The sequence below is a fragment of the Fulmarus glacialis genome, unplaced genomic scaffold, assembly GCF_000690835.1.
Source record: "Fulmarus glacialis isolate BGI_N327 unplaced genomic scaffold, ASM69083v1 scaffold5975, whole genome shotgun sequence".
In the NCBI taxonomy this organism is placed as follows: Eukaryota; Metazoa; Chordata; class Aves; order Procellariiformes; family Procellariidae; genus Fulmarus; species Fulmarus glacialis.
In genome coordinates this window covers 21,510-45,492 of record NW_009211077.1, presented here as the reverse complement: position 1 = coordinate 45,492, position 23,983 = coordinate 21,510, and the positions used below count along the sequence as shown (strand labels likewise).

Sequence of the window (23,983 nt, the reverse complement as noted above, 5' to 3'; positions counted from 1 at the left end):
CTAAATGTTTCAATATAAACTTTGTAAGGTATCAGTAGGCCATAATGACAGTTGCTCTAAAAGTGTCAATGGCATAATTTAGAGCCAGAGGTGGATGATGCACTGTACGGTGTGTGTGTGTGTGCATGTGCATGCGTGTGTAGAATCTCTGTATACGCAGCAAATTATAGATGTATTTTTAAACCACTTAATAAAAGATCAGCTCTAGTTAGTTGCATAATCTAAAATTCTGGAACATTTTTGCTGTCCTACGTCTGCAAAAGTTTTTCATTTAGGAACACACACGTTTCTTGTCAATGTTATTTCTACAATCACTTAGTTAGAGCAGGGCATATTGTTCTCTGAATTTCTTGTTAAAATGTTTCACTTAATTAAACTTTTACAACCAGTTCTGCTCTATGTCTGATACTTGCTGTAAATTATAAAGAAAAGCCCCTCTGGCATTTATGAGAATTCAGACGATGAAGACTATAGGAAAAAAAAAAAAAGAAACAGTGTCACTGAGCCCCAGATAGTTGCTGATTCCCAGTTATCTCCCACACAATTCAATTTAATGAAATATAATATTTCTTAATATATAAACTAGACTGAAAAAGAGGCCAAAATAGAACTAGTAATATTTCAAACAATTATATTGCAAACGTTTCATAAGTGGAGTGAATTGCAGCATAATTGGAATAATTGTGGTTTTGTCTACAATTCCGTAACATATTGGTTGGAAAATAAGGCTAAAATTTGCTTGAACCTGAAAGAAAAACAAACCAGCAAACATACCACAGGAAAAGCCGTGGAAATTGAAGTTACACCTGGTTGTACATGCTTGTGGGACGCACCTACGCACACACGCAGCCATACACACCCCTTCCTGTGTCAAAACATTGCCGGCGTTTCAAAGGGGTGCTTGAGATGACCTCTCTGCTGTGGGGATTTAACAGCAGCTAAGTTCCAGCAAGATCTCGTTTTTGAGAGCAACGTTCTGCTTCCAGGCCCTCCCAAAACCAACTGTGGGATGACTGCAAGATGGCTGTCACATCGATTACAGGATTGAGAGCTTTAATCCAATTGGCGGCAATGCTGCTATGAGACTTGGAAATCTCCTCTAACCTCTAACCACAGTTTAGTGTGCAAACTATTGTGTTCGCTCTTGGGAAGCTTCACTCTTGCCAAAGAGAGCCAGTATTTATGCTATTTGGCATATTTATTATTCAGTTAACCCATTCCTTATAAGTAAATCCTTTTTTGGAATTTATAACCCTCCCAAGAACTATGGGTGATGGACAGAAATAAATAGCCATGAGGGGGGAAACAAAAGAAAACAAAACTTTAAATCTCTCTTCTCCCATAACTTTTATAATTTCTTCTATTGTCCTTTGTTTCACGGGGCTATTTGTCATGATGAAGGGAAGCAAGAATCAGACAGTGTCTGAGAAATCTGGTTGTGCTTAAACATTTGTGAAATTCAGGGAAAAGAGTTGTGCAATCTGACATCAAATAAAGATCAGATGACCCATAGGCTTCGGTTTCCTTGTGAATGAAGGTGAAAGGGCTCTGCAGCCAACATCTTTATTTACTGGGATACTCAGTAGGGCATGTAAACAGGGATTTTTATACCTTTGGTTCCCCCAGGCAGGGTGACATATGCAGATCAGTTCTATTCAGAATGAAAACTCCGTATTTTACCGTTCACAGGGGACTAGTCCACATCTTTGAGAACTGTTGCTGCATTTGACGGTTGGACTTGATGATCTTAGAGGTCTTTTCCAACCTTAATGATTCTATGATTCTATGATTTGTGATGGCTGAAAGCTCTAAAGAGAAAACGGATTTACCTTACTTTCTAAGAGATGCCTGCTCTCTGCTGACAGCTAGATAGGTGTGTGTATACTACTATGCTTCTCAGATTCTGATTTCGGGGTTAATGTAGCTCATCTGAGAAAAATCATTACTGGCAGACCTACTCGGGTAATATTATTATCTGGCAATAGGGATATCAAAGTCGTATAGCCCAACTTGCTCTGAGACCTTGCTAGATCGGCGTGGACCAGTTGTGGAGGTGGGAGCGTTTTTGCTGCATAAACTCCACATGGGCACTTGGCTCTCCCGTTTCCAGGACCTGAGCTAGCGTCTTGGCGTGGTGCTGCTCTGTGCTGTAAATGTGTATCTGCTGCCACAAAACTTATTCAGATATTTGTAAACTGGTTCTCCATTGCTTTATGTATGTAACCAATCATACCATGGGATAAAACCAGACTCTCTGTTTTTCCATTAATGAACAAGCAACAACCATATTACAGAGTGAACTGATTGTATCAAAACAGACATGTACACACCATTTCTCGTGTTGTTTGTTAAAGAGTTTATTTGCAAAGAGGTAACATTATTTCAGCCCGAGCATGCCTTTCTCAAGGACTATCTATATAGTATTCCAACAGCTGAAAATAAACCATAACAGGTCCACGCATTTTTCCACTCAAAAGTAGTCCTATTTTGTGAGTGAATTCTTCAACATTATTTAAATTCATCTTTAAATTGAGAATTCATTTAAATGAGGTCTAGGCTTCAGCCTAGGAGACTGAGGGGAAAACTTTTTGACTCCCATCATATACAGTGATGTCAGTGAAACTTTGACAGTTAACTAAACTCGCGATACATAGAAGTTAGACAATTTGATGTGAAACCAGAAATACCATGGGGAAACAGGTAAGAAAACCCTGTATTTCTGAATCATAAATTAGCCAGTAGAAAGAAAACCCATCTAAAATTCTTGGCATAGTTTTCTGAAAACTGATACATGCATAAATTTATTTTTCTTAACAGAACATTGGTATTATTATCTGCAGTTTTCCAGGAGTCAGATTTCTATATATGTTTATATTTCTATGTTCTTTTTCGCTTTTTGATGTTTTTTCGAGAATTCATTAATTTTTTTCTTCGTATTTTTGTACATGCTCTTTTCCTCTTCTTTTTCTCCCAAGCTTATCAATGAAGGTATTTCTATGCTGGGAAATAGATGTGTTTCCAAGTCGTTCTTCAACTGGCTTATGAATGTGACCTTTATCTTAAAACCTGGTTACTCTATGTTTTCCGTAGCTTTTGTGACTATTTACAATATGTATTGCACATTATTGGCTTGATCCAACATACAGTGAAATCAAAGCAAAGACTTCCCATTGACCTTGACAATTGTTGGATTAAGCCCTATGGTCCAAGTAAAAGTAGCTGTAATGAATGACACAAAAATGTAATAAAGAACTCATTTATTGGCTTATTAAGCTCATTAAAATAACCTAGTGTAGATTATTCAGTTTTCATTTACAAATTCAGATTCAAACAGTATCTACCTGAAGCTCCAGTATGCTGATTGCTGTTATTTTTAAATACATTGTGGTACAAACTTATTACTTCTCCTCTTCTGCATGTCCATTCAGGTCTTCATGCGCTGCTGTATATTTTCCATAATCTGCTGAAGACTCAGTTGCTCAGTGGCAAGTTGTTCATCAATGAATCTTTGCATTTCTTCCCATTTCCTGGAGCCTTGCTCAACGCCTTGCTGAATCAGTGTGCGTGTTAGTTCCACTTTTTTTCTGAGTGCCTCTCTGCTTTTTTGGGGCATTTGGTAAATGGACTGCCAGTCAAACGGCTTGGGCACATCTATTCTAAGCTCTCCTTGACGAACAGCTATATATGGCTTTATGCTCTCAGCTGTTATTTGCTCAAACCAACGAAGAAGCTCTGAGATATATTGCAGTAATGCAGAGTAATTTTCTACAGTTAGATCAATTAACCTTTTGGCCTCACTGATTAGCTTTTCTTGGGAATGACTAAGCCGCCCATAGATCTCCTGGAGTTTTTCTTTGACTTGCTTGTTATGTTCATCGATTTTCCTCTTAGCAGCTGCAGACCAATATCGGATTTTTTCCTGAGCAGCAGATGAGAGCTCCATGACCTTCTGTTTTGCTTTTCCTTCAACATCAGCTATAAGGTCATAATATTCCTGGCTGTAGTTTTCCACCAATTCTCTTACTTGGTCTGTCAGATGTGTAACCGAGTCAGCAAGATCTCCAACATACTTGTTGTGCCAATCCACTAGTGTATCTATTAGATTCTTCAGCCATCCTAGTACCTTGTCTTCCACCTCATAGTATTTCACTGACCATCCAAGTGTAGTTGGATCAAAATATTCCTCCCGCAATGCCTTTACATAGAGGAGCAGCTGGTGCAGCTTTTCTGAAAGGTCCTGGAATGTCTTCTGGCTAAAATCTTTAAACTGAGAAATGTATTTTTTAACATCTTCTGCCAAGGATCTCAGTTTCTGTGCATAGTCTGAAGCCATTGCATCTTTGTACAGCTGTTGCGTTTGGACTTTGATGTCTCCAAAATTTTTGGATTGCAAGTTTCTAACCATTCCTTCTACCTTCTGAAAAACTTGTTGCACTACTTGTTTCAGTTGCTTAAGCCTTCCTACAAAGTCAGCTTCCTGGAGAGTAGTAAATGTCTGCCTGATTTTTTCCTGCAAATCTTTCAGCATTTCTTTAATTTGATCAAGTACATTACGACCTCTAAGAATTGTTTCAGAAGCAGGAACTCTGACTTCCAGCTCATTGATAGCTGCAATCAAGGCATCAAAATACTCCTGAAGTTTTGAAAGGCATAAATCAGCATTTTTTGCTACCTTCTCTGTAGTCATAAGGTACATTTCTTCACCAGTGTACTTCTCAGACAGCCCAGGGACCTGGAATTTTGTTGTCTTCAGGAATTCAATGGCTGAGTCAATTAGGTGTTTTATTCTCCTGTGATACTCTTCTATTATGTCAATTGTAGCATCCAAAAGCTTTGCTTTTATTCTTCCATAGTCAAACTGTTCAGCTTGATCTGCTGCTTTTTGATATAGCTGTTTAGCTTTGAACTTCATCTCCTGATATTTGTCAGAGGCCTCATTGGCAGCTGTGCGAAGCTGAGCATCTATTTGATCTATTTGTTTTACAGCAAATGTGTATGCTTTGTCAGCATTATTCTGCATGATATTCTTCATCTTTAAGGTGGCAGTACTAATTTCCAGTCCCATATGCTCTTTATGATACCGATTAACATACCTATAGACTGCATTTGTCATTTTAGGTACTTTTTCTTTCAGACCCAACAGCAAGTCTTTGGCAGCATCTTCTTTCCAGTTGAATTTCATTTGAATCAGGTCAGGTTTCTTGAAGGATATCTCACTTTTTGATATGTCAATGTCCTTCTGAGGAGCAGACTGAAAATATAGAACAGGATAAGAAAAAGGTAGCTTGTATATAAAACAAATCCGATATTATTTATGAGTGTATTTCAACAGTCTCATTTTGCATCTTTAATTTTATTATATATTAGGACAAATACACTACAATTTTTTGTTTACTGTGTGTTTGCTCTCATCTTGAATGGTTATTTTGGAAGAAATTATATTGTATCAAGCTACTTTGTGCCTCTTCAAACAGCAGGACCAGAACATAACTTAGTCTGGTCTTTTTTAAAATTTGACTGCAAATAAGATTTTTCCTTCCTTTCTATTAAATGCCTATCATGTCTCATAAGGCGTGTGAATAACTTTGCAAAATGAGCCTTCTACTCATTCTTGAAATCATTTAAAGTGAATTCAAAGAGCATTTTCTTCATATGAAAATATTAGAGGATTTCATTTTGTAGTCATTTAAATCAATGAGAGAAATAAGAGAGTTACCCAGAGTAGTTAAAGATCCTCGAATGAGAATCTATTTACGTAAACAAATTTTCCAGTTTTCAGTAATAAATAGTGAATTATGAGTTGCTGGTGATTCCTAAATTAGTATATCATTTTGGAAGGTAAGATTTTAAGTTTGAAATTGTTGTAGTATGCCAATAACAATAGCATGTTTTGTTAGCAAATCTAGTAAGATTTTTAATTCTCATAATATATTGTGATATATTAACGGATTAAAAAAGACACTCTACAGATGGTCTGACCTCTTCCAGTGGCCTGATTCCTATAATGGCCACTTTTGTAGCAATTATATTTTGTAGCCTGATGGGTATACATTAAACCTGATGGGTGGCTGATCTAAAACTGGCTTTGTACTTTCTTCACTTTCAGTGGGTGTGTCTTCTTGATCATAGGAGAGGGCAAAATTAACTGTGTGGAAACAGCCTCATCACACAGGTGCTACTTTTAGTATTGGAAAGGCCAGTGTAGGAAACAAAAACTTTAATTACCGATAACATACTTTTTCTTTGGACAAGGCGTGGTTAATTTATGTCTTAACATAAACACGCACAAACTTTAAATGGGAACTTTTCCTCTGACCACACCCAGAGGTGTGCTTTTTATTGCTCATATCAAGCTTACCCGAGTTCGGTAGTAAACTTTCGCCATGAGAATGTCAGCGTCCATTTCAATGACATAGCCCAAGGTCCCAGCAGATGGTGAAGATACTGAGATGGATAAGCTCCTGTCAGTCTCTTGATAACGCACGTGAACGTCTGTAAAAGTTGGGCTGATGATGTCTAGTGATGCAGTGTTGTCCATGACTCTACAACAGTGAATACACAGCTATGAAGGAATGCACAAAGCACCAGCCCAATGCAGTATGTCTAAATACAATACCACCTATTTTATATATATATATCTGTATGTAAACAATGCCTTTGTCATCAAAACAAAATGTAGGGTTTTACTATCCACATTTCTTAGGATTTAGCCTAACACATTCAAAACCTCACATCACTCCAATTTTCCTGTTTTAGATAAAACTATATTGAGCTCTGTTGAGAATTTTCATTAAATTAGGGCAGCAAAACAAAACCTGCAGCTGTACCACTGTCAGCTTTCTACAGAATTCTACAAGCTGACTGCAATTTTTTTCACCAACACAAGTATTTTTTATGTCCATTTGTACTTGCCCTCACAGACTCTGTCCCTTGAATATATCAACACAGCACTTGCAGATCAAAACAGGCAGTTAGAAGGCCAACTCTGTAATCCTTAGTGCCAGTACTTGTGAATAAAAATTACTCTTTAATGGCTTGTGGTGACAGAGGGATCCAGTGGAAAAAAACCCCACAACCCTATGTTGATGGTCAGATCTAGAACTGTTCTGATTATAAAATACTGTGTTTATATCTCAGCAGTTTTCTGAAATGGGGCTGCTGAGAAAGGCTATTCTAGAAATGCTGAGAAGGAACAGCTTTCCAGCTATCTCGAGAGGGGAAAAAGGCACAGCTGATAATGACAGGGTAGTTACATAGGTTCTTATTAATTACAGCAAAGCATTCCGGGGCATTAGAGATCAAAGCAACAATACAGCAGTGGCAATTTTGTCTATTATAAATTACATTATTAGAGCAAATCTTTACCTAATTCCTGAAACAGTAAGATCTTCCTTGTAGTTTGCACTCATGTCACGATGTGAAAAGCTGCCTGTTGTCTTCATAACAAACATCCCTTCTTCATATTTATAGTTTGAAACAACTGTGAAAAAGATTTCAAATGTGTGTATTTCCAGAACTTACCAACAAGCAACACAAAATATCCAGTTGTATGTTAGATGGCCAGTTGTGGGGTGTTTCAGTAGTATGTAAAATCATGCATCAAGAAACAGAATTCCATAATGCCCCAAATAGAAAGATACGAAAATATTTGTTCAACTGGAGTATTTTAAAATTCAATTTTTCTCTATATTTAGAACAGCATGGATATAACATTTCGCATTCATGCAGATCATAAATGGGGATTCTAATTTCTTGAGAGTTTAGAATTTCATTCTGATGTACATTTTTAGTATTATTATAAAGTCTAGAACTCAACGCTCTATGGGACTCCAGAGTTTTTTGAGTTGAAATACTTTTTGAAATCAAACATGCTTAGTTCCTAAGGAAAAAGATAGGTATTTCTTTATCTGAACTGAATCAGATAAAAAGTCAGCCTGCCTTCTCTCCTTTACATGTATTATCGTAAGTAATGGGGGAATGTTATGTTGTTCGCAATTTAAAGTAAGAAACTGCTACACAGAAAAGAGATCTTTTCCATTTTTTTCACAATATGCCATTAGTTATACATGTATCTAGTCATTAGCCTTCAGGGTGACTGACTGAGACTCTGATAATAATTTACGAAAAAATGCTGCTGATAATAAAAGAAGTATAATCTAATGTCAATGTTAAATAGACAGCAACACCTTCACATGCAAAGCCCTAGGAAAAAAAAACTGAAAAAACCCCAGTATACAGTGTGGCCAGCAGGAGTGGGGAGGTGATCGTGCCTCTGTACTCGGCCCTGGTGAGGCCGCACCTCGAATCCTGTGTTCAGTTTTGGGCCCCTCACTACAAGAAGGACACTGAGGTGCTGGAGCGTGTCCAGAGAAGGGCAACGAAGCTGGTGAAGGGTCTAGAGAACAAGCCTTATGAGGAGTGGCTGAGGGAACTGGGGCTCTTTAGCCTGGAGAAGAGGAGGCTGAGGGGAGACCTCATCGCGCTCTACAACTACCTGAAAGGAGGTTGTAGCGAGGTGGGGGTTGGTCTCTTCTCCCAAGTAACAAGCGATAGGACGAGAGGAAATGGCCTCAAGTTGCCCCAGGGGAGGTTTAGACTGGACATTCGGAAAAACTTCTTCACTGAAAGAGTAGTCAGGCCTTGGAACAGGCTGCCCAGGGAAGTGGTGGAGTCACCATCCCTGGAGGTATTTAAAAGATGTGTAGATGAGACGCTTAGGGACATGGTTTAATGGGCATGGTGGTGTTGGGTTAACGGTTGGACTTGATGATCTTAGAGGTCTTTTCCAACCTTAATGATTCTATGATTCTATGATTCTATGATTCTATTTCCCCCGAAATTGTGGCATATGGAATTTTAATGTCTTACCATTCAAGTCATATTCTAGGAACTGCAACGTTGAGCTGCAGGTAGAGTCAATGGATTGTTCGAAAGAGTCCTTTTTGTTTGTTAAGGCTGTTCTCCAGGTGACATTGTACAAAGGGGAAGCAACTTTGAAAGATCCAGTCAAGGCACCAAATGATGGGATGTAAATTCCAGCAGGCAAGGATATTTTGAGAGGGGGGATCTCAATTTGCTGTTCAGGAATTGTAATTGTAGGCAGATCAAGATCTGCAATCTTATTAGCTACTTCATCCAGATCTACATAGAAACTGCCAAGAGAAATACTCTTTGGAAGAGTGAATTGGGACACAGTTATTTGGTATTCAGGTATTGTCACCTCAAAATATGGTATTTTATATTCTTCTAATGTAATATAATTGGCTCCCACATCCACTTTGGGGAATCTTAGTTTTGGCAGTATGGGTAAATTGACATCAAATGGCATTGTCTTTAGTGTCTGTGGAATTTTTATGTTGCGCAAGTCAATGGTGTATGCTGGGACCTGGAGAGTGGTGAAAGGAACTCTGAACTCTGGAGTGCTGAGAACAGGGCTTGGAGCCTTTAGGTGTAACTCAGGAATACTGAAAGTGAAGCCATTGGTCAGCTTATTCACAGGTATGGGGAAAAAGTAACCATCATCACTCTTTGTGTACACGAGGGATGCTGAACCATTTAAGTACTGTTTTCTGTCAGCACTGGTAGTGACGTCCAACTTCAAGATATCCCATAAGCTCTTCTCAGCAATGGGACACTTTATGTTTTTGAGGAAGTCCATGTATCCTTCCAAAGATCCAGAAATATCAAACTTTGCCTTTGATTTTTCATTTGATAACTGCATATCATGACTGAGAGATAATGACTGAATTTGGCCTTCACCCTTCCAGCCAACTTTCTGGTTTGCAGTACTGATTTTCATTACAACAACTTGATTAACTGAGGCTGTGTCCAGGAAGGAATTTGGCTGAGTGGCTTGAATCTGAAGATCTGCTGATATACCCCAAGGAGCCAGCTCTAAGGTTGCTTTGCATCTCTGAGCCCCCGTTGTTGTGAAAAGAGGTCTATATCGTGCATAATTCTTCCCATTGTGCTCCCAGACTGCATAAACACGTCGGGTAGATGCTTCAACTGCAAGTATTTCTTTCATTTCACTGTTCCAGAGTCCATCTACTTTGGAGTGAGCCTCAAGCTTGAGAGATGACCGAGCTCCATTAGCATTCAGATAGGTGTTTGCCTCATGGTCTAGACTTCCAGAAAATGCAGTTCCAGTGTAAAATACTCCATCAATATCCCCATTTGTAAAAGTTTCTACTGATATATAAGATGTAAGGCTCTCTAAAGCAAGTTTGTGAGCAATTCCTCCCTTAGCACTGGTGCCATATTTAGGAGTATTAAAATCATACATTAATTTTAGCCCTGAGGAAAGAGTCGGCTTAGCTTTAGTATTTCCAGAAAGTTCTTGGCTAAAATTCATTTTTAAAACTGGTGTGTTGATTTCTGCATTTGTTGCCACTGAAGCTTCCATGTTCCTCTTTGTGAGACTAATAGTGCTGTCATGATTTCCTCCTAGAAATTTGTTATTACTCAGGGACAATGCTGTGGCCAGCTTCAACCCCCTTTTTCTTGTCAAACTTGTTGAACCATCCAGCTTAAATTGCAGTGCATCAATGACAGAAGAGGATGAGACACTGAGTTGCCCAGCAATATCTGACTGATTGAACAGCCCAGCATTTGCAGTTAAAGTGATCACACTGGATTTAAATGAGAAGTCATAAGTAATGTTTCCCATGGCAGGAATTAAGATATGGTTTGACGGGCTATTGATTCTGAATCTAGGAAGCTTTAGAGTGCGTAGATCCTGTGGGACATGAAGGACTGGAAGCTCCAGAGAAGGCAAGACTAGTGTGTAAGATGGTACTGAAAAGCCAATAAATGGGACTGTGAATCCTGTTGTGCTTATTTCTTTTGGGAGCATGTAACCAAAGGCTGGCATCTCAGCAGTAAAAGGAGAAACCTCAATATTCACAATTGGAATGGTGTATCCTGGAATCCTGAAGGTCCGTGGTAGTTTGTTCAGTGATGTCTGTATTTTGTATTTGTCAAATTTTGTTTTGGCTTCATTATATGACTTTGTGAGAACATCTAAAGCGGTGTTTCTTCCTCTCTCAAAATGCTTGTTGAAGAAAATGATGTATTTATTAAGTGCTTCATGCACTGTTGCTAAAGGAAGTGGGATTACATGCATGTCTTTGTTCTTCTCATACCGAGCATTCAAATTTAAATCAAAGGATTGTCTCGTTGTCTTCAATAAATCCTTCAGGCCTACCTGTTCCCACAGTGAATAGTCTTTTAGCTGAGGAGTTTTGATTCCAGGGTAGGGAACCTGAAGCTGAGGAATGGTTAGAGGAATATTTAGGAAGTCCAGGTTGGCATCTCCATTCATTTTGACATGAGCTTCAATTCTGTCATCATTGTTGCCAGCAGACATATTATGGGAATATCTGTACTGATTGAACCTGCCAATAGCTTTTTTTTTTCAGAGGAACTGAGTGCAAAACCATAGTTATTCAGGAAGTCAATTTTGCCAGTCAGTTTCATTGGGAAGCTGATTTTCACATTTCCATCATTGTTTGTTAATAGACGAATTTCAAAAGGCTGCACCAAGAAGGAAACCTCATTATTTACAGTTCCAGTAATCCGTCCATTGAGCCGAGCATTGTGAGAGCCTGTTAATTCTACTTTCATTCCTCCAAGCTGTCCTGTGCCTTTTACATTCAGAACGCTACGTCCCACACGCTGTGACTCAATTTCAGACTGAATCTGAAGTGTTGCGTAATTTAGGAAACCACATTCATATCTCATAGCCTGGTTGACTTTCAGGTACTTATCATTTATTCTGTTGTTGGCAGAAAATGTAATAATGGGGCCCTCAACTCTGAAAGTGGCATGTGAATCATGAGTGCCTTCATCGGAGAAATTAGGAGAAGCCCATTTCCAGTTTCCTTTGCCAGTGGAGGTAAATGATATGTGTCCTGCTTCTACCTCTGTTGTCATATTATTGACCAGATCAGCCTGGCTGGAGAAATCAGCTTGTGGAATATTCAGTCTGTGGGAATATGCCGTTCCACTCTGCATCCAAATTCTTCTTTGCAACTTGACCATTAAATTATTCTGTAGTTCTATTGAATTTTTTGTTGTATATAAGTTTGCTCTTGTTTCAGCTTCACCTTCTACTGAAGTCCCTAAAAATACCACTTCATTGGTGTGATCAACTTTAAGGAACCTGTGGTTGACCTTCATGGAATTTTTAAGGTTCAGCTGCTTCATCTCAAGGGCCAAGAGACGTGAATCTGCAGTAACACTAAAAACTAGGAAGTCTAATTTGGACGTTGTTTGAGCTGAAAGGGAGGTCACAAATTCTGGACTGTTTGCAGATGTTGTAGTATTATGAACCTCAGCTTGTGTAGACAGTGTAAAGAATGGAGAGGTGACTCTGAAAGCACCAGACAATTTGCCAAATGTAGGGACAGTCACAGTATGTGGGATACGTGGAAGCTGGAACTCTGGTATCTTCATGTTAGAAATCTGGAGCTCATTTAGATTTAGCTTTGGAACCAATAATTCTGGTATTTGAAACTGAGGCATTTGTATTTCTGGGAAAGAAATGTCGGAAAAAGGCATATCTCTCATCTTCAGATCTCTAATATACAAATCAATTGCTGGCAACTGAAATTCACCAGACATGAGTTTGTCTATTGTTCTCACAATCTGAAGTTTAATCTCATTCAAGTCAATTGTATAGGAAGGAACTTTAAAGGTATTTAGAACTATAAATTCTGGGGTAGTAAATTTCATTGGGATTTTCATGTCCTTTAGTCTCTTGATATTTATCTCATAGGAGGGGATATGCAGATCAGTCAGTGGAACAATGAAGTCTGGTGTTCGAAATGTTGCTTCCCGAAGACTTCGGAGACTAACCTCAAAGGCAGGTATAGTGACTATAACAGTTCTGATTTCAGGGACTTTAAATCCTGTTTCAACAAACTGGTTTAAATTTTCAGCCCAATTTTTTAGATCATACTCTTCAGCCAAAGCAACGATTTTCTTAAAAGCTATGTTCCACTGGTCAGAAATGTATATGACAACAGAACTGTAGAATTGGCTTATCTTCTGAAGATACCACTGGAATTCCTGGGAAATATCCATTTCAGAAATCCTCTCTCGCAGGTCTTCCAGCTGTTCATTTACCTTGGCTTTCAGATTAGCAAATGTTGTTGAGTTTATGAGCTCCTTGAACCAGTTAATTATTGCAGCAAGCTTGGTGTCCCTTAGTTGTTCCATGTATTTTGAAATCACAGCTCTAAAATCTCTCATATACTGTTTCAGTGCTTCTGCTTTCTGTGGAAGTTCTAGATTTCTGAGTTCCTCATTTATTTTCTGTGTTACTTCTCGGATTTTGTTATTTGTGTCATCAACAAACCGGTTATAGTCAAAAGACTTGAGCTTTTTAATAACGATGTCAAGGAACTTGTTGACTTCCTTTATCATCATTTCATAATCAAAGGTTTGCACTTTCTTGACAGCATCATCAATAAAAGCAACAACTTTATCAAAGCATGACTTCACATCAATATTTTTCAGGTAGATGATCAATTTCTGGACAGTTTCTTTTATTCTGTACTGGTTAAGCAGTTCTATCATTCTGTCCATTAAAAAATACACCTGCTTATCAATTTCATATTTTACAATCAGTTTGTTTATATGACCTCGGAAAGCACTAATCTTCTCAGACACTTCATACTCCTCCATCCAATTTAGAATAAAGTCTTTGATTTGTTCAAGAACTTCATTAATTTTTTCAATTGGTAATGAATGCTTCAATTTTTCTAAAACTTCTTTAGCATCAAACATTTTAATTTGCTGTTTCAAATTTTCTGCAATGCGTCTGACATCAATATTCTGAATGTGAATCTTGAGTTGTTCTAGGTTTTCCTGTATCCTAGCTGTAATCCTGTACTGATCATCTACATTTTTAATCCAAGCCAAAGTGCTGCTTCCAATTTTGCTAGGATAATACTGGTGAAAAAAAAATTGCAATTTTTGAATAGTGTCAACTACAGTCATTCTTATCTCGTATTTGTTATCTAGAGCTGTCATTGTTTCAACTATTTGGTCAAGAAGCTGTGCAATAAGTGCTTTAATGTCATACTGCTCATAATGATCTTTGATGTATTGCTCAATTTGTATCAGATACACCTGCAGCTGAGACAGTATTTCTTGAAGATTGTCCATGGCTTTTTCCAGCATAATTTGCAGATCATCAGATGTTATTCTGTAGTCCTTTGTGAAAGCAACCAAATTATTTTTCATGCTGCTAACTCTGCCTTTCATATCTAATTTGTCCATGTAATCATTAATGTGCTGTGGGAGTTTATCCAAGGTTGCCTTGTATTTTCTCATATGTTGTTCTATGTTAATGTTCTTCAGGTAACTTTGTATGGCCTGTAGTGTGGATAGAATGGTGCCTCTGATTTGTTCAAAGTAAACTGGCAAATGTTCCAAGAATGGTAAGTTAATAACATGCATATCTTTATTTTTGTCATACTTCACAGAGCCAGAGATGCTGAATTCTTGAGGCTCTGACACAGTGCCCCTGAGGCCCAATACATCAATTAAATTAACTTCTTCAGATGTGAATGGTAGTATGATTGATGTATCCATTACAGAGAGATCTGCTAAAGCTCTTCCACTAAGTTCCACACCAGTCTTTTCTGCATCATTGTAAGCACTGAGATCTTGTGAATATATATTATTGTTTAGCTGACTTTTCAACTTCCAAGCACTTGACTGCTCTGATGGTGTAAAAAGCATATGAACTTTGTTATCAAGCAGGGTAGTGTATCTTCCTTTAGACTTCAAGCTATGACTGGTAGATCCTCTGTAATCATGGGAGAAAGTGAAAGCAAGAGGCTCTGCTTTAAACAAGAATTTGCTGTAAAGGTCTCCTGAGTGTTCACCCATAGCAATCAGCTTTCCGTTACCATTGGTATGTATGTCAGCAGTGATAGCAAATGGGGCCATAGTGGAACGCACAGCATTGCTGAAACGGAGAGATTTGGAGTCACAGTTTGTGTTCATAGTAACTGAGGAAGCAAGTCCTGCCACATTCAGATTAACTCTGTGACTCACTGCTGCGCCTTGAACATTTGCGACTGTATCTGTTTTAAAGTTTGCAGCTAGATCAGCATATGTAATGGTGTAGGTATGCCTTATTTCATCTGCTCCATAGGCTCCTCTGACATTGCCACCCAAGTTCAGCTTCAGAGGCTCGAGAAGGAGTTCTGCTTTGTTGGAAACTTCTGTTTTAGTGTATTTAATATTATTGCTCAGTTTAGCTGTAAGTGAGCTAGGCTGCAGTTGTAGGTCAAAAACATGCTTGTGGAACTTGTCAAAGCTGAAGCTGTTGTCTAATTTCGAAGCAAATGTTAAGGATAAGCCAGGAATATTCAAGTCATTTGTGTACTCCAACTTAATCTCTTTGAACGATCCTTGCAAATTATTGGAAAACTTGAGTCCTTCTCTATTAACTCTGAAGTTTAAAACATGTTTGTTGTCCATACCCAGAACTGTACTCTGATATTCACTTCCCAGCGTTATTTCTGTTAGGCTCACTCTTCCACCTAGATTGAATTTTGCATTGTTTTTACCATAGCGCCCAGAAGAGGACAGTGACATGGAGCCTCCAGCAGTATCAAGTTTGGCATTCATTTCACTCTGCATTGTCAACGGACTAAACTGCACATTTGTGGTTGCGCTGCTGGCTAGACCATACTGATTTACATTGAGTGATGACTTATGCGCAGCTCGATTCCTTTGATCAGTCATAGAGATATCAGTGTTGAAAACAAGATCCTGGGAATTGAGAGAACCTGCAAACAAGGCATAATACTGGGTCTGCTTGTAAGTGGCTTGGTACTCAGATCGAAGTGCTGCCATCTTCTTTGACAAAATTAATTCAAGCTTATTGACACCTGCAATATGTCGATACCTCCCATTTGTTTCAGATGTCATTTTCAGCTGGCTGTTTTCATACTTCAGTGAAGCTGTGTTCTTTAATAGTCCGCTTTGTACATCAGAAACTGAAGTAATGGAAAATAAATCATCACTGTATCTGCCAGATATCTGATTGGTAGCCTGAAGGTAAGAAGAATCCAACTTGAGATTTGATTTTCCTTCTACAACCCGTCTCTTTTCATTGTATGAGCTTGACAGAGTGTAAATGCTTCTTGCGAAGACAGAAGCCGCTTCCAGCTGCCCTTCCACCTTGACATTATTGATATTCACGTTATTTGTCTTTTCAGAAACAATATCACCGGAAAATGAAAGCTGAGGACCCAGAGTACTGGATGCCATAAGTGATATGGTGTAGTTTGCAACTGGACTAGGTTCATAACTCTTTGTCCTGGACAACTTAAAAACTGATGTTAAGAGTCTGTGCTTCAGGTGATTTTCGTATGCACAGGTGAATCCATTTCTATTATATGATGCTTCTCCAGAACCTGAAATAGGAAAAAAGAGACAAAATTTATACCTTTTTGTCTTTAAGACTTTGTCTGATGCCACTAAGCTTTTATGTTACTGCTTGAATTACAAGTACTGTTACTATACCATTTTGCTTTAAAGGCCAAAATGATTTGGTAAATCCTGAATATTTCTATAAAAATTGTTATTATTTTGATATTTGCGGCTAAAGTTTTGAACTATGAATAAATTAAATCTCTACACTACTAAATATAATTATGTGAAACAACATGAAGTTATGTCATTATTTAAACTTAAATTAAGAAGATGGACTCTCAAGAATAACCCATATCTAACATTCCTGTTTTTTAATGGTTTTTTTATCATGCTTCGTTTATGGTTGGGAGTTTAGAAAAGACTGAAGTTAGCTTGTCCTTTTGCAATCTGAGAACGCAAACTGCAATTTTAGAGGACCTAACTTAAAAATACCAGTCTTAAGACATATCCAGTCTGAGTCCGGGATAACTGCTATGTAGTTATGGCAGTATATGGACATATATAAACAATAAAAAGATTATATATATCTCTCTCTATAAAAATAGAGCGAGAAATAAACTGTGGCCATACCTACACATACACCTGCACACCTGATTTTGAAAACACTTGACTTGCCAGATACGCCAGTGTTTGTAGAATCTACGCCTTCAGTTTTGAAGGACTTTTTCTTCAGTAGGGAATATCCAGGAAAATATGGACCTTAAAAGTCTTTATTGAATTAAATTGACTTCACCTTTAGTGCCTGAATAAACAGACTCACATAATATCTTTAAAAACAAAGAGAAAGTGATTTGAGATTATACAACACCTTTCTTCAAATAAGCAACAGGAAAATGAATGTGCTGTACCTGATACATGGAAAATAAAGTCATTAAAATAGTTTTGCCAACATTGCAGTATTAGCACACATTCTTACCTTTCACACTGTAGGAAAGTAGCTCAAAAACTGAATCAGCATTCGTGGTGTAAGTACTTCTTATGCTGGATGCTTTCTCTGTGGTGCTATTAGCCAAAGTGTACGCTGCTGTCCAGTTGTAATAGTTGCTGTAGACATTAGCAGAGACCTCTAAAGTGCCAAGTAAAGGCACACGAAGAGGATAGGATTCTGGAACAGTAAATGTTGGGATTCTGTATTCCTGAGACGGCACACTTATTCCCATTGACTCCATTACCAGAGGAGGTGTTTTAACACTCTGTGGCACCCTTATGTCATGGGATGATCTTCCACCAAATGGCAACGGGATATTAATTAGAAAACTGTTTTTATTTAAGCTGTATCTGATCCGGCCTTCACTAGAAAATAAAAGTGACTCTATTAGAAACTGTAAATCTGTGAAGCATATACAGAAATTTCCATGATTCCTAGTATTCACATGATACTGAGCTTACTTACATGCTTATATCAATGTCCTAACTTTAGGTTTAGAAAGAAATGTAATGATCACCTATTATTATCAGCATTTTTAAAGCACTCATCTATCAGAATTTACTGAAAGCACTGTTGATATCGGCGAATTCTGTCAGTGTTTTTTCCCCTTATTTCATAATCAGGGAGACTCATAGGTCAAGTAGTCCAGAAACACATTCTTTCTGTAAGACCTTGGATTAGAATTCAAAGGTTCCTGATTCTTTGTTCAGAGCTTAACTAACTTTAGCTCACAAGTGGAGAGTGTCATTCAAGGGGCTACATACACAACTGTTATGAATCTTGCATTTGATTTTCTACTCTGAGAATCCAAATCTGCTTTATGAACATTAATGAAAAGACGTATTGGCATGAAAATGATTCTCAAAATGAAGGAATCTGAATGAAAATAGCTGACATATAGGAAAAAAAAAATCCTCCAAAAACACTGCTGCACTTATGCAATGTGGCATGCTGAGTACCAGAAAAAGGCAATCATATTCTTCTTAAAAAAAGTTATGTATTCTTATAGAAATGCATGAAAAGTCTTATTAGCATTAGAAGTTGTAAGAACCTAAATTATAAAGAATTTATCTTTCTGATGATAACCGTTTCAAAAGTTTCATCCAAATATTCAGCATTTATTTTATTCTGAATAAAAATAAATAAAAATCTAACCATTTGACCAGGAGCTAGGACTGGAAAAAAAGGATTGTCAGCTGAAAAGCTTGTGGGGAAAAAGTGTTATTACGAAAAGGCAAAACAGGAGGAAACTCAGCCTTAATTCGTGCATGAACAATAAGCTGGCAAAGATGCTTTTCTTGTTTGCCTAACTGGTCTTTTATATTACAAAACCTTCTTTTTTACACTTAGAGCTACATCCTAAGATGAAAATTAAGGAAACATTTTTGAAATTTGTTCCTTTATATCAAATGATTAAAAAAGCAAAAGCAACATCACAGAGCAGTAGAAATTCCTATTATTATTATTATTATAATGTGCACTGCTGATAAGAACATAGGAGAAAAAAACCAGTTTCTTCCTTGCTTATACTTAGCTTAAGAACACAATGGAAGCAATAGAGATGTGTGTCATTAACATACAGTTTCATATTACCACAGTGAAAGATAGTACATGGAAAAACAGCGCTAAGAGAGATAAAATGCAAGACTGTTCCCCATCTGTTTTTGTAATCCAATCTTACACTAGCTTCTGTTATCCTTTACAGTCATTTCAGCCATCGATATTTCCCTACCTCATGGTAAAACTATACAGACATGTTTCTATTTATCACAGTGGTAGCTGTGGGTGTATTCTGAAGGTACTACCAAGCAACACTGTTCCATTAATTTGTATGCATAGGCAGAGCAGCAATGTGATACGAACACTAAATGGCAAGAACAGTATGTGCTAGGAACTGGAATGAGAGTAAATCCTGGCAAATCCAGTCTCTCCTTTTGTTTGTCAAATCTTACTTTTCAGAAATTTTTAATATATTGGATGATTTCTATCAAATTTGACAGAAGGATAAAAGCCTCAAGGGTAACTACATTCATGCAAGTTCTGTGAAACTCTCTCTTAAGTGGAGGACATGGGCACAAACTAGTGCAAGCATCCAGTCCATATGTGTACAACCATGGCATGTGTTGGCTCTGAGCGAGTGACAGATGGAGTCAGACATGGGAAGAGGTCAGGGTACTATATTGGTGGAGGTCAACCAGTATGTGTAGGGGAATGGGAAGAACTGTCCAATAGGACCGCACAGGAAAAAGTAGAGATATTAGGGTTATGGCCAAAGACAAAGGGTCCGTAGGGATGCAGGACACAATCTATGGGAAACCTGGCTTCATTAATTCTGTGGCTTAGAGTAAAGATTGTTGAACGCTGTATTTTCGTTCCGTTCTCATTACTATTTAATACAATACTTCAGGATTTATTCATATACTGCAGGAGTGACTGCTGTAAAGTCAAATCTGTATTAAAGACATGCATCATTTCCTCCATATAATTTCATCTCTCTGGTCTTAAAATTCCTTGTTATGATTCCAATTTTATGCTAATGTTTACAGCAATTCCATGCTGTTTTATAAAACAAAGTAAAATAAAATAACACAAAAATATGAACAAATATCTATTTTCAGTTTTCTGTGTGACTATCCTAATTTCTCTCCCTACCTTTTCAGGAAAAGTTCTTCAGGAATGGTGATAACAGGCAGGTTAATTTTCTGAATGTTCAGTTCCTGCAGTCTACTTAGTTTGTCTTGCAGAGTCTGGGCATAGGGGACATCTTTCGATGCCTTTTGCAGCCAGGTGTTAGTTGCCTGCAATGAGGAGACAAGTTTTTCAAAGTAAATAACAAGTTTTAGAAGTTCCCAGTAAGTTATCTGAAAGCCAGTGTAACTATCCATATACTGAGCCCGAGGCATCTGATAAAGTGACTAGTTCGACCAAAGTTGGAAATACACATTTTATTTAATCTGATGAGTGCTTTTACAAGTAGTTCCCATTTTGACTTCCGTGGGGGAGGCAAGAATTCACCAGGGCTATATGGTCAAGCTGTAATATCTACTATAGGTTGAAACATACCACGATAAATTGTGACACAATATGTCGCAGTGTCATATCTGTATGAGCCACTTTCCGATCCAGCAGTTCATTGGCATGCTTCTCTAAAGTTTTTGGGTAGTCTGAAAAGTCAACCTGGAAGCCAGAAGACATTTTTTTCACAGCAGCACTGGCACCTGAACTCCACTCTAGCTCAACTTTCTCAGAATCTGAAAATCATAAATTTAAAAGAAAAGGGTAAAATTAGTAATATTCTTATTCTATTTAGGGATATACTATAAACTAATGTAACAAGATGTTTAAATTTATAGATTGTACACATGAATCATGTTTTTGCCCCTACCATATCTGAGAAGAACTGTTTCTGAAATAGAGTTTCCATGAGTTGTTGCAGCTGAGCTCATCTGAAGATATCCTTTGGTTGGTGAATAATTAACCAATGCTTCAGTTCTAAGTTCGGTTTGCAGGCGAGGAATAGAAATGGTGCCTCGTAACATTGCCTCTTCCATTCCAGCATATCTGTGAAAGCAAAAAGTAAATGTGAATATAAAACATTTCACTCTACTTTTTCACTGATGTTTCAGGAGAAATTTCAGCATTTACATCTACAGAAAAGGCATAATAGGTGTCATAAAAAATAGATTGAATCAAATTTGTAAACTCTGTTCCAATTCAACAAATGTTTTCAGCTTCAGCTAGTTACTTTGGGAAATCTATGGCAAATTATTATAATGCTACTGTGCAGATATACACAATAATAATTCCATATTAATTTCATAATGGATGGAAATATGTACCTGTCTTGTAAAGTTGTACCTGAATCAAATTCTGAACTCCTTACTCAAGCTGCATTCTTTACTAAGGATAAAGACTGTGGCCATGAATCACATAGAAACAAAACACTTGACAAAATATATTATGCCACTGGGCTTCATTTTCCTTTATTCACATTTATTTTATCTCTCTGTAACTTTGTTGACTTGAGCAAACTTCTAATATTATGTTAGTGCAAATGAAAGGGAATTGAGGTCCCTGACATCTGTCCAAAGCTCCCACTGATATCAGAGGCAATTCTGCATGAACAGCAAAGACAAAGACTCCCCGGGGCACCATCAAGATCACAGAATTCCATGGAAGATTGAGGTTTATTAAAGAATGTGATCAGCTCATTTCACTATGGGCTTGTGAGGCAGACAATTTTAGAAACCCTGGCAGGCTGAACATTTTTGTTAGCTCCCCTGTAGGTGTTCCCGGAAATATTCTCATCGTGAAGCGTGGGAATTTTTACAGGAAGCTCTCAGTCATTTTTGGTTTTGTTGCTTATTGAGTGCCATTAGATTTCTTCATGGGGAGATGTAATAACTTTTTTTAGAGCCGAACATATCCTGTAAAAGATAATACCTCTCTGAACAAGCCTTGCCTTGTTTATATCCTTGCATTATCACACCTGCAATAACACTAGTACAATGTCATTCTTGTAGTCGTGTGTGTGCAAACATGGAAGAACTAGCTCAAGGAACTTGTAATATAAATTATAGATATACATACAGTAGGAAAGATCAGTTGGTGTATTAGATGTATTTATCTGATGTATACATGATGGATTACAAATAAAATACTTCAAGGGTTTTTAAAGAGGGTTTGAATGAGAACTTTATATGTCTCTATATATATGCAATTTCTCCAAAATGGGATAAAATTTCCCAAAATTTTCTACCTTCAATAAAACCTTCAGCTATCTTATTCAAAGTTATCTGTAAAAGTCTAAGTGGTTTTCTGAGTTACCTTATATGGCCAGTAAGGGTAACTTCAGAAATCTTCTTGTTGTTAAAGTCTAAGACAAAGGTATATGCTTTCTTCCCAGGAAGGGATTCATCAGTAATTCTGAAGTTTGTACCAAAGTCAACATCAATGTCTGGAATGTGGACATCACTGGTCAAAATCTTTCTGTCTCTGTTGTACCTGAAGGTCAGTGTGGCCTCATGCTGCTTTACACCTGGAAAATATAATGTACTTTGGTTATTCACAACTATGGAATCTGTTTTGACTTTTCTTAAAAGGAGAATAAAAAAGGGTCAACTGGAAATTATATCACCCTGAAGATCTAACACAACCTTTGATGAGTCTGAATCAGAAACTGGGTCATCTTGTTTCTCCTCATCTTCTAAACACACCATGGGCTGATCTACTAATCCTGTCACTACTTTTGTTACGTAAACTTGCCATCCCACAGATTCTCCCTTTGAAAAATTTGCTGTTTATGCAGTTCTTCTCAATTGTATGCTTTACTTCCATATTTCATCAGAAATGGTATTTTTCTCTTGCTTATATAGAACCCATTAACTTCTCCTCTTCCTTGCTTCCATTCACCAACATCACACTTCTATTTAAATCATGGGGAAGCATTTTTGGTATACAAAATCAGCCTCTGATCATGAAAATCTTGCACTGGGGTTGCATGCATGAAATGAAATGCGACTTAAAGTGTTGGCCTGTTTGGGTGTGAAAATGCTATTCTATTTTATACTGTAAAGAATTCTATTATGATTTATTCATACAAATCTTTTTCCCATTAAATGACACAGTTCAAAACTGAGCTAAACCATACTGCTTTTTCAGACTCTTACCTTCTGCCTGGAGAGCAAACTTTAAGGTGTCTACCAGGTTATTTCCCTCTCTCTGCAGGTCATAGTTTGCACTTGCAGAGTATTCCTTCACTTCGCCTGTGGACACTATTTCAACTTCAAATCTAAAGAAGGAGTAAACAAATGTGTTGTAAATAACTATTTTGTCCATGACCACAAACAGAAGAAATCATACCGTTCTCAATAGCTCTCTTTCTGTGCTGCTCCTGTTAGTCTGTTTTTAAAGATTTTTAAAGGTAAGCTTTATGTGAGAGGGTACTGTAGATACTAAGCCCTAAGACGGAAGTTTAGTGAACACAAAATAAATACAGTTAAAGCTAATATGACTTACCTGGATTCTCCAGTCAAGGGATAATATGGAGCTGCCTCTGTGGCACTGGCATTAGAGTACAATAATTTGGTGCAGAAATTTAGACCAGCAATGAAAGGCTTGCAAGAAGTCCAGGTTTCTCGGTTCTCAATCAGAGGTGGAATCTCTTCAGTTTTGGATGGAGATACCAAATGTAGTGTATTGCTGGAACAGAAAAGTGAGTCATTTATTCCCAGGACAAGTGTTCAGACATTGTCCTATTAACAAACTTATTTTCTGAATAAAAATCACTTATTAAGGTAATGGCTTAATGAAATAACATTTGGTGGTTAAACGGTTAAGCGGTTTATTATTATAAGTATTATTACTGATAATTATAATTCTGTGTATCGAGCCATTTACCCTCTCTATAATTAATGTAAGTAGTTCATTTAAATTCAATCTAAAAATAGGCATTGCTATTATAATAATTTTATGTGAAAGAAAACAAAATAACAGAAATGGTAAGAATCTTGTTGAAAATTTCAGAAAATAGTGACAAATTAAAGAATCTGTAAGCCATGATTCCCAGTCACCACTTATCTGGGCTATTTGCTTATC

The 23,983-nt window shown here is 37.4% G+C and overlaps 1 protein-coding gene across 1 annotated transcript in view; it reads right to left on the bottom strand.

The window, feature by feature from the left end:
• Positions 1–2,943: 2,943 nt before the first annotated feature.
• The window catches only part of LOC104076496 (apolipoprotein B-100-like), a 37,861-nt gene continuing 16,821 nt past the window's right edge, over positions 2,944–23,983 (bottom strand). The window contains 12 exon segments of the mRNA XM_009577385.1: positions 2,944–5,251; positions 6,359–6,542; positions 7,366–7,480; positions 8,869–11,412; positions 11,415–16,439; positions 17,375–17,751; positions 20,039–20,184; positions 20,450–20,637; positions 20,772–20,947; positions 22,214–22,424; positions 23,056–23,177; positions 23,405–23,587. Coding sequence (XP_009575680.1) covers positions 3,425–5,251; positions 6,359–6,542; positions 7,366–7,480; positions 8,869–11,412; positions 11,415–16,439; positions 17,375–17,751; positions 20,039–20,184; positions 20,450–20,637; positions 20,772–20,947; positions 22,214–22,424; positions 23,056–23,177; positions 23,405–23,587 — 11,098 coding nt within the window. The 3' untranslated portion in view covers positions 2,944–3,424.